At 39.2% G+C, this 11264-nt stretch overlaps 1 protein-coding gene and 1 pseudogene across 2 annotated transcripts; both read left to right on the plus strand.

The window, feature by feature from the left end:
• The first annotated feature begins 2115 nt into the window (after window positions 1-2115).
• On the plus strand, window positions 2116-7459 carry LOC131775454 (pinopsin-like). Of its 2 annotated transcripts, none has more exons than XM_066164311.1 (3): window positions 2116-2166; window positions 5243-5989; window positions 6534-7459. In XM_066164311.1, exons 2-3 carry the CDS (start codon window positions 5319-5321, stop codon window positions 7027-7029), a joined length of 1167 nt encoding a protein of 388 aa, XP_066020408.1. In that variant the 5' UTR covers window positions 2116-2166; window positions 5243-5318; the 3' UTR covers window positions 7030-7459. The 2 variants fall into 2 exon arrangements, with proteins under 2 accessions (XP_066020408.1, XP_066020407.1); XM_066164310.1 differs by lacking the exon at window positions 2116-2166 and adding an exon at window positions 2317-2399.
• Window positions 7460-9195: 1736 nt separating this feature from the next.
• LOC131775453 (melanopsin-B-like) lies at window positions 9196-10881 on the plus strand (annotated as a pseudogene).
• The last annotated feature ends 383 nt before the right edge of the window (window positions 10882-11264 follow it).

Consider the following 11264-nt stretch of genomic DNA (forward strand, 5'->3'; position numbering starts at 1 on the left):
AAATAAACAACAATGATAACAACAGCAAATAATTGTCTTAAATTTCCAGGCTGCAAAAGTTGGAGTCACAGCGGAAAATTACAATAGTACAAGTAACAAAAACCTATTTATGCATCCAAACCAGCTTTAGATGCCTAAGAAAATAGTCGTCACAACAAGAGCGACTTGGACTTGTGTCTCGCAAGTAATCCAGACTTCCTTCGGCAATACACTACATGACTACTTAATTTCGGGCCTCTCTCTGAACCAGTTTGATTTAATCATTGCGATTCAAATCACCTGAACTTAAATGCATTTTAAGGCATATTTCAAGAGAATATTATTTCTTAATCTCAGCCAACGTGTTTTCCAGCGTCTTTTTAAGGGCATAATTTCGCCAATGTTTCCGTTACGCTATTTTTTTCCATTTTTTTTTCACAATTAAGACAATTTTTTTCATATATATCTGTCTGCAGACGTCTGTTGTACTAGTTGCCATAGGTGATTAAGTGTTTTCGTTCAGTTTTTCTTTTCAGAATATTTTATTTGTAAAGACAGCTTTGGCAATGCCGCCTAATTTAGTGTACTTGTTTACGAGTAATATCAGTATTCAAGGGTATGCATCACGTGCTTGAGCAAAGTTTGACTAATGGTCGCGTTTCGCCGGTCACGTCCTTCAAGTCGCGGGCTTTAGAAAGATTTGTTTTCGTGTTATTTGTTTTGGAGGTGCTCATGCATGATGTACCGCAATACTACAATATTTAAGCGTTAAATTCACTAGTTTCACGACACACTATACAACATGGTGTCCACACCTCAAAAAAGACCTAAACGTCGTAGAGAAAGTACAACGCACAACGTCTAAAATTCTTTGAATGACCTCCTCTACATCGATGAAGATTATTTTCTTCGGTTACTGAGTGTTATAAGACAATAAACAGAATTAATGGTATGGACTCCTTACTCCACGTTAGTGAGGTGGGGCTTAGCCAGATATTTTGGTTTGAGTTAAAGTATCAACCCAGTCAGAACTGGTCTGATATGGCACGGCATCTAATATTAGCAGCGCGTTAACTACGGTTATTTATTTATTTATTTGCTTCTCTACTTATTTCTAGATACACTGAATTTCATTTCTAATTTAAATAAAATAACTTGCTCGAGCCCCAAACAAGACTAATGGGGTACCCATTTTCTTTTTAACTCGCAACAATAGTCACCTGCTCCATCTTTCTCGGGAGGTCTTGCTAGTTTGTTATGCAGTCGAACCAGTATTAACCTTTTGACTCCCAAGATCTGATTGGTAATTCTCCTCTTTAGCTTCTAAACATTTCCTTGTAAAGTGGTTATGAGGATTTGGTTTTAGATCAAGATAACGAATTCTACCTGATAAGTTTGAATATTCTCATTAGCTGTTTGCTGAATAATGTAAGGATATTATAGCAAGAAGTTTCATGTTGATCACCCCCGGGAGTTAAAGGGTTAAGCGGTCACCCACGGGGGATGGCCGCTTAATACAGGTTCCACAGATAAGGGGCATCATAGAAACGATACACAATGCCATTCTATGCCATAATTGTGACTTCATGTGTAGGATCTCGCTCAAAAATGCTACTTACTTTGATTTTTGGGAAGAAATATGGATTAAAAATAACCTGAAATAATATTCCTAGTTCTATTTGAATGGTTTGGCTTTGAGTGATCGTTCAATACGGATGGCAGGCTAAACAAACAGGCCTTTGGGACTTAGTGCAAGGTGACCGCTACCGCTGAATAGAGGTAAAAACCACAATGATTGAGGGGAAACAAATTCAGGACTTTGGACCACTGAATTCAGTGCCGCTCAATTTCAGGTTCGACCATATTGCCTCTCTGTATAATCTTCTAACAGTTATTACAATGATCTAAACAAGTTTTCATGCTCAATATTTCATATCTGATGAAATCATCGTTAACTAATAGGAAATGGAACCTAACTAAATGCAGATCGACATCTTTCATAACTTGCGATGAATATAAATGGATTGGTTGTAAATTGGATAGGCATCTTCATTGCTGATAAATTTAGTGAGAATGTTTAATTTACAGAAATAAAACTGACTTGGTGGAAGAGCGGCGAACTATTTATTAATGCGAATTGTATTCATCCACCGCCCGTCGTCTGTGAAATAGTGTATCTAGGACCTGGTAAGCATACAAATGTTTGTTTAAGAACATTCTGGTGCCTGTATTGTTCTATGGAAAGTCTGTCGGTAAAGTTTACCATTAATTTGAAAAAAAAAATGCCTCTTAAAAGGCGCAACTTGCATTGACAGACGCAACTTGAAAGGTGCGACCCACGACTTGAAAGGTACAACTAGCGATACGCGACCATCTGTCAAACTCGCTTAAGCAGTGTTGACCAAAAAGGAGGAAACAAGGTAAATGCGATGCTAGGGTAAATACACATCCTAAATTCGGTTGATTTAACACTTTTCTGAAAACATGCCACTGAAGAAAACTTCTTAAAGGCGATTTTTTATACAATGTAGGGCGAAAAAGAAAATATTCTTTAAAGATGCGTTGGATACGAGATGGTGAATAACCAAAGAAGCGCGTAGCGCCGAGTTGGCCATAACCAATTTCACATCCAACGAGCGCGAATGGCATAATTGTTTTATTGAATCTTCCACTTACAAAATTTCTTTAATAATTATGGTGTTTTGCTGAATGATAGCGAACGGAAAAAAAACAATATCATGACCACTTGAACGGACTTAAAAGGTGAGCTTTTGTAACTTAAGGTCACGCATTTCAATTTCAATACAAAACTTGCAATTCATTCTTAAATTTTGGAGGTAACTGGCTGTTCTTTCTGTTATGGCAACGTTATAATACTCTATACAATAAAATGTTAATGTCAATTGCAAAATTTTTAAGGGAAAATTCAAAGATACGCATTGTTCAACAGTGTTATATTGTTCTAAGTGACTTTTACTCTTGTCACCGAGATGACATTGACTACTACTTGCTCCAATGCACGGGAGAAGTGTTTGCTACTACTCAAAACTAAATTCAGCTTTTCAACACTTGGGTGAATTATTTTTTATTAAAGCTAACTCGGTATGTATAAACAAAAGCTTACATTTTGCGAGAATATATGCGCGGATATTTGTCCGCGGACATTATTTGTTCCGCGATGCGGAGAGTCAGTGAAACAAATCACTAAACTTTCTCTGCCACAAATGTTATTGCAAAATGTTACCAAATCATATTTCGAATTTAGCAGTAAAAGCTGCTTAGTTTTCCGTTGCTTACGTTAAAATATTTTCAAACTGAATTTATTGGTTGTTTCGGTGATATGGGAGTCGCATTTTCTATTGTAATTCTGTTATTTCTTTAATCGTAAACTCTCACGCAAACCTATTTTTTCCTCCATTGCTTCGTGGCGTTGACGTTGGATATGAGATGTCGGAGCTAAGTTATGGCTCGGGGCTAGGTAACAAGCTCATAACCTGGCTCCGTTTAGCCAATCAGATGGCTAGAAATCCAATAACTGTTCTCCAGTTTTCACCAACTTCGGATACATTTTCAGTTTTAGTTGGGGAAGATTCGGTGATGCATTCAGACCAAACTCGTGCGAAAAAGATCTTTGTTGGATTATTCGGGCTGATAACAGAGTTCAGTGAACCAATTAGAACACTAGAAATGCAATATCTGGAGTTTTAAATTTAGTAATTAAAAACTATTCACCGTGGTGGAGGTGGCTAGTGGTGGAGGTGGCTAGTGGTGGACATTTATCAATCAGAGCGCGCCTTCAATGCTATCCACTGTTTAAGTATATGCTAATGCCCTACATAATAATGTACATGAAAAAATTACGCGGTCTGATTGTCTGAATACGAGTGCATTTTTCATGCCACACAAGTGCAAAGTTGCAGCACGAGTTAGGAGTGCAAATTACAAATAGCAGGCGCGCGGTAGCAAAATTTCGTCTGTCTTGACTTTTTGTGATGCGTTTTCCATGTCAGTTATTGACAAGAAACAACATGATTTCGAGTGCAATTTGGTGAAAAAGCACCAGTATCGGGCTAACAAAATTTGTTTGGTTCCACCTCTCAACAAAATTTGCCTACCCTAGATTTTCAATTTGTCAATCGTGGGCGCACTGAATAAAATAACAAAATATTTGTTAACCACAAAGTGTCAATCACAAGAATATACAAATTGAGCAGTACTTGGACCTAGAGATGCAGTTGAAACTTGGGAGCCATGACCGTTGTATTCTGAGTGTCCTGATCGTCTTGCAGCATCCTGAGGTACGATTATCCCATCTTCACCGTTTGATTGCCACTCATATTTTTGCGGGCTACTGCCTGAAAGACTCGCACTTGAGAGGTGAAATTAATTTGCCGATTGACGTTTTCTTTCAAATCATGGCTTGTATCACGGCTGACAAATATTTGTCTTGCTTCGAGGTAGGACAAAGACGCCTCTGAAGATTGGTAAAGGCTTAGAAAAATTTGGTGGGACAAAAAAATCATCGTGCGCTTGGTAATCATGATCGACTGATCGATTCAGAATTTAACGAGAAACGACTAAGTTCTTCCTTTTACAAACTTGGCACAGAAGGAAGTATACTGATTGGGATCAACTTCCAACCTTTTAAATGGCTAAAATATTAATTGTGAATGACTAAAAATGGAAGATTTTGACCGTCAACCTTTCAAAAGGTGGCTAATAACAGCTGTTATTTCTTTTAAGAACGAAAATTATGCTGTACATGAAGCTTTGGCTACAATGCGCACAAAATACATTTATGTTCAGGTCCTTTGATTCATTCATACTACTTAAGGACACTACTGACTTTCTTCCACTTCGTCCGACTTGTACTCACCATTTCAGTTTGTTGAAAACAAACTTTTCATCAAAAATTGGTTCATTAAAGTTTTCAAGAGTAAAAATTGTATTATCTTGTGAAGTACATTGGATTTAGAATAAAATCTACCGTCAAATGGCCAACAATTAAACTGTGTTCTGTCAAAACTGCCTAGTTTTGATTGAAAACATTGGATTCGCTTCTGATCTTATCTACCTTTAGCTGATAATCAAGCGCGAGTACGATTTGCTCGTTGACGTAGCTGAACGATTTGTTTCGAAAATAGTTACTCTACCTCAAACAAGCGCTCTGTGTGAACACTGATACAGTTTCGCTTCGGTCTCATTTTAAAGAAGTATTTGGCGGTAATCAGTTCTTCACATCCTAACATTTCTTTTTCTTTAGATAATACAGATCCTGTTCAAAATTAAACCACACGTGTCAGAGGATCAAAGCAAGGGAATAAAAAGTTCAAATAAAGATGAATGCCTATAACTTGTCAATTCAGGCTCCAAGCACATCGCAAACGATGCTCGCCAGCCAAGAACCGCAGCTCCGTCCAAATGATACAGGTCTTATTGTATATATCGTTGTCATGGCAGTCATCTTAGCAGTGGGTTTTGTTGGCAACGTGCTGACAATGTTAGTCTTAAGTTGCCACGAACACAAAAACAAGAACATCACCCCATTCATGATGAATCTCGCGATCGCTGACATCATTATTATCGTTTTTGGATATCCAGTGGTTGTCGCAGCCAACTTTACCTCCTCCGGGCTCAACATTCGTAACAGTCGGACCCAGTGCATTTGGTCAGGATTTATCAATGGCTCAGTTGGTATCGCCTCCATTGCCAACTTGACTGCGATGAGTCTGGTAATGCATTCTGTCATTAGCAAGGTCAGCAACAAAACAAAAATCCCCAGATGCAAGGTGGCATTCATCATTATCCTTACGTGGGTGTACGGAGTGATGGCCATGGTTCCGCCGTTAGTGGGCTGGAACGAATTCGTCCCAGGCGCCTCTGGTATCAGCTGCTGTCCGAACTGGTCGCCCGAAACAAAAGCTGGAGTGGCGTACAATACATTGTTGGTTTTCGTTGGCTTCGTTCTGCCACTAAGCGTCATTATTTACTCTTATCACAGAATATACAGGTCAGTGAACAATATTTGTTAGGGGTAATTATTAAAGGCAATTATTATACTCGACCGATGCTGCTTACCACAATTTCGACAAGCAATTTGTGGTCTTGCGGTCTGATCGAAATATCCTTTCGATATATATTTCTTAACATTTTTCCCACGAGAAATACACTAGCAATGGATGATCAACATCCAGAACGTGGACTTTATTTTATGAAACACAGAAGTTCATGGTCAAAAAAAAAAAAACTAGCTGATTCCATCGGGACAAAAAATTGAGTGAATCATGTTGCTTTCCGCAACGGAAATCAAAGATTAAAGAAGGTATCACATATAGTCTGGCAACAAATGAAATAAAAGAAAAAAAAAAGAAAAAGAGACGAGGAAAAAAAATGACATGAACTTTACCTGTAAAGCGGATCATAAGGTTGCCATCGACTTCATTTTGCACCTATTGGTCGATAGGGTAGAACTAACTCAAAGAAAGTTAAATAGATATGTGAGGGAAAACCAAAACAATACAGAACTGCTTTCGACAGGATCCTTTACTTTGCAGGTATATCCGTGCACAGCAACCAACGATTGGAAGCGCTTCGATTCAAGTCATCCGAAGAAAATCCGAAATCAAAGTTGTGCGCATGACTGCCATGTCAATTGCGGCCTTCGTCTTGAGCTGGTCTCCGTACGCTATCGTCAGTATCGTGGCCACCATCCGGGGTACTAATGTACTCACACCTGACTTGGCAGAAATCCCGGATCTTCTAGCCAAGGCCTGGGTTATCTACAATCCCATCGTGTACACAGCAATGAACGAAAGATTCCGTAAAACCCTGAAGCGCATCGTTCCAATTCGTTGCACCTTCCGCAAGGGAACAAATCCATTCGGAAAAAAAATGTCGCCCACGGTGGAATCACGCCCCACGCATGCGTGCACAATACCTTATCCACCGAGGGGTAGAACCCAAAGTGTGGTGCATTCAGGAGGAGCCGTCAGTGATGATGAACACTCATCAGGAGCTTTTCTCAACAGACAGTGGCCGGTCCCTGTTTGAAATCGGAGCTGAAGTCGTAGTGGAGAGAAAGTCAGCTGGTCCATGGGATATTGCACAGCAAACACCTTTATTTGTTTATATTTTTCATTGGCTTTTATATATCGTCTATAATTCTAACCAGCTCTCGATAGTGAGGACTAAGACAAATGACGCTCTGGAGACGAAAACTTCTTAAGATATTCAAAGCATGGTCACGTGGTGAGTCGTCCACCGCTTTGGCGGAACGCCCGCAAGGGACAGGGAGAGCAAAATCTTTGAGAACGAGATTGCAAACATTTGTTAATGTGTCAATTTTTAAGGTCGGATTTAGAACCAATGGCAATGCTCTTTTGATAAGTTGTGGGAGCCTACTTTGTTCGTTGAAAAATATATATTTTTCAAATTTAAGCGACCGGAAGTCAATGTTACTTCCGACCGCCATAACAGCAAAACGTGAATCATATGTGCAACGCTTTTCGACCGAAGCTGATTGAAAATTCAACTATGAGAAATTTACACAGCTGTACCTGAATATTTACTCGAGATTCAGTAATTTCCGATCTAAGGAAGGTTCAAAGACAAGATTAGCATTCAAGAGTGTTTGAACTAGTTCAAGATCGACAAGCGAAAAAGATGTGCACAGTTTGTTGAAGTGTTCTATTTAACTGGAACGAGCAAAGTGATCAAGGACAGCTTTCGTTTAAATTCCTCGCTCCAAGTGTAGAAAGTTGCAAGTTACAAACTTACCGAGACAAGTTTTCTGATAAATTTATAAAGCTTCAAGCCTATCCAGAAGCGTTGTGGATATTTACCAATGTTTCCTGTATGGTGGCAAACGGGTAAAACAAATATTATAAGTACTCGAAAAGACTTTAAAGGCGAGCTTTGTAATTTAAAGTCCTTGTGTAGCGCAGAAATTTCAATACAAAATTTGAAGTCATCCTGAAATTTTGAAGCTAACTGGCTGTTCTTTCTGTTTGGCAGCGTGATACTTTTTCTAGAGTAAAAACTTTAATGTCAAGTGCAATTTTTTTTTAAAGTGAAACTTCAAAGATAAGTACCTTTCTATGATGTTTTATGGTTCTCAGGAGATTTACCTTAACTACCGAGATGACATTAGCTAGTGTTCGTTACTTTATTTCCAAGCACGGGAGAAGTGTTTGCTTCCAGCCGAAAAACTCGTTTGTAACATGTAGGCATATGTAGACAATAGCCTTTATTTGTTGTTCCGGGAAGCGAATGGTTTTCCGAAAGTGAAGTTCGAAGAAACTGTGAGCTTGAATCTAATCTTAAACGAACACCTATATCGTATTTGGCGTAAGGTTCGAAATTGGGAAATATCACACGAGGCACATTTTGGGATATTCACCAGTTTAAGCTGAGGAATATTCGATCACGTGAAGCGTGTAGACCAATGACGCACGAGAAAAATATTTGATAGATTATAACCCGCGGTATTGGAGAGTTATTTCATTCAGTAAAAAGGCTTGTTTGACAGGTTGGCTACGCTTAGGTTGGAATTGTATCAAAAGAGAAAAGAGGCAGACTTTACCGTTGTTCTTGGTTCACAGCCTTCATCAAATTATTTTTCTTCTTCTCTTTCTATACAGAAATATCCACTTACAAAAAAACTAACAAGAAAACAAACAAACAAACAAAAAACAAGCATGCGTGTCTGCCGTCATGTATGAAGGTCAGTTTCAGTTACCGATCGTTTCGTACCCAGTAGGTTGAGTCTTTTCGCACCCAGCTCGGTCGTTTCGTACCCAAACTTATTAAGTGCGTTTTCCATGTTAAGAATGTTTAAAGTATGGTCGATTTCTTGTTCTGAATAAGAATATTACCTGCGTTAAATGAACTTTTGTTAACGTGGTGTCCAATTTTTAGGCGCGACTACCAGGTGTGTCTAATTTACATAACCAACTTAGTTGATAAAATCAAATCACCGAGTGTAAGGCCTGGAACCGAAATTAAGGGGTCTGGGAGTCATAGGACAGCAGGGAATAATATTTGTAACAGACCTATTTTATTTTTATTCCGTCCTAAATCAACAGACATTACAACCTAATACTTATATCTATTTTTTGATAGAGTAAACAAATTACCGTTAATAACCGTGATGGGAGCGAAAAAATCTCACTTTCACTCGCTGTTATTGTTAGAAAAGTCACAAGTGCACACAATAGCATGAGGTATGAGAATTAATGTATATTGGGAGGCGTAGAAATCCTTTCATTCACCTCCTTGAAACACGTTCGGTGAAAAAATATTCAAATGTATCTTTTTTTAAATTTGGAGTAAAAAAGCAGAACTCAGAGAGTGGTCATGCAAACTTATCGTTGTGAAAAAACAGAAACAAACAAACAAACAAACAAAAAAAAACACAGAGCACAGGAACAAGAGCATCGCCCCATTCATGATCAGTGAACCTCGCGATCGCTGACATCATTATTATTGTCTTTAGATAACCAGTCGTTCTCGCAGCCAACTTTACTTCCTCCAAGCTCAACGTGCGTAAAAGTCGCTCTCGTGAATTTGGTCAGGATTTATCAACGGCCCTGTTGTTATCGATCTCATTGCTAACTTGACTATAATGGGTCTGGTAATGCATTCTGCCATAAGCAAGGTCAGCAACAAGTTAAAAATCCCCAGACGCAAAATGGCCCGCATCATTCCTCTTACGTAGGCGTACGTACGGAGTGATGGCCATTATTCCACCGTCGCTGGGCTGAAACGAATTCGTCGCAGGCGCCTTCGTCATCAGCTACTGTCCGAAGTGGTCGCCTGAAACATGGGCTGGAGCTGGGTACAATATGTTGTTAGTTTTCGTCGGCTTTGTTCTGCTATTAAGCGTCATCACTATTCTTATTACAGAATATATAGGTCAGTGAACTTTCTTCACCAGTGGTGAAGATGAAAGAGGAGAATAGGGGCAGTTATTATTCTCAGTCTATTCTCCTTGCATTGGATTCGACAAGTGAGTTATATTTAGCCGTACGACGACTTTAAGTTATTCTTTGGAAAACTACTCGATTCCATCGGGTTAAGTCCACACTGTGAATCAAACTTTGAAGAAAATATCGTGAGTATTTAGTAAAAAACACTTAAAAAATAAATAAACATACAAACAAGCTACCTAGAGTGCGGGAAAATGCTAGTCACAAAGTCGTCCTGGGCTTTGATTCGGCATCTAATCGGTTAGCCAGTTACAAATCCAAAGCAATCCAAAATTATTTTGGACACTCATTTAAAATTGCTCTAAGGAACTCGTTTTATTGGCCGGTTTATTCAAGCACAGCAACCAATAATTGGAAGCCCTTCAATTCAAGTTAGCAGAAGAAAATCCGAAATCAAAGTCGTACGCATGATTCTATGTCAATTGCAGCCTTCCTCGTGAGCTGGTCTCTGAACGCTATCGTCAGCATCGTGACCACCATTCGGGGTTCTAAAGTATTGACACATGACTTAACAGAAGGCCCAGATTTACTAGCTAAGGCCTGGGTTATCTACAATCCCAACGTATGCTCAGAAATGAACGACAGATTCCGCAAAACACCGATGCGTATCGTCCCAATTTGTTGCATCATGCACAGATCACCAAATAAGTTGGGAAAATTAACATCGCTCACGGTGGAATCACGCCTCAAGCATGCGTATACGGTACTGGATCTGTCGAGGAAAAAACCAAACGTGTGGTGTGTTCAGGAGGTAACTTCTGTGATAATGAACACTCATAAAAAGCTTCCCTCAACAAACGGTGGCCAGTTCCTGTTTGAAATCGGAGCTGAAGTCGTGGTTGATAGTGCGCCAGACTTCAGTTTGTTCATAAGAAACTGCATTGCGAACATGTGTACTTTCCCTCATTTAAATTAGCCTGTATAAATCATTTATCATCCTTACAAAATCTCTTACTTTAAACACACGGTCAATGCAACTATGGCGAAGACTAAGGGAAGACAAGCGAAGCTCTGAGGACCAAAAGTGCGGTGAAGTTCAGGTAAGTACCTTTAGTGACGCTCGTCAAAAGGTTCTCTCTATAGGCGGTAGCCACTCGCAATTTTGAAGTCGGAGCTGAAGACATCAAATGGCTGATAGTATGCCAAGTAAAAAATTGCATTGCCAACACCTATACTTTTCTTTCATTGGCCTGTATAAAAATTAAACATTCCTATCAGTCGGCGTAAGGTAACGATAACGAGGAAAAAGGGAAGACGAGTGAAGTTATTAAGACGAATACTGCGTACGACACAGCATAC

Source organism: Pocillopora verrucosa, chromosome 3, assembly GCF_036669915.1.
Source record: "Pocillopora verrucosa isolate sample1 chromosome 3, ASM3666991v2, whole genome shotgun sequence".
Classification (NCBI taxonomy): domain Eukaryota; kingdom Metazoa; phylum Cnidaria; class Anthozoa; order Scleractinia; family Pocilloporidae; genus Pocillopora; species Pocillopora verrucosa.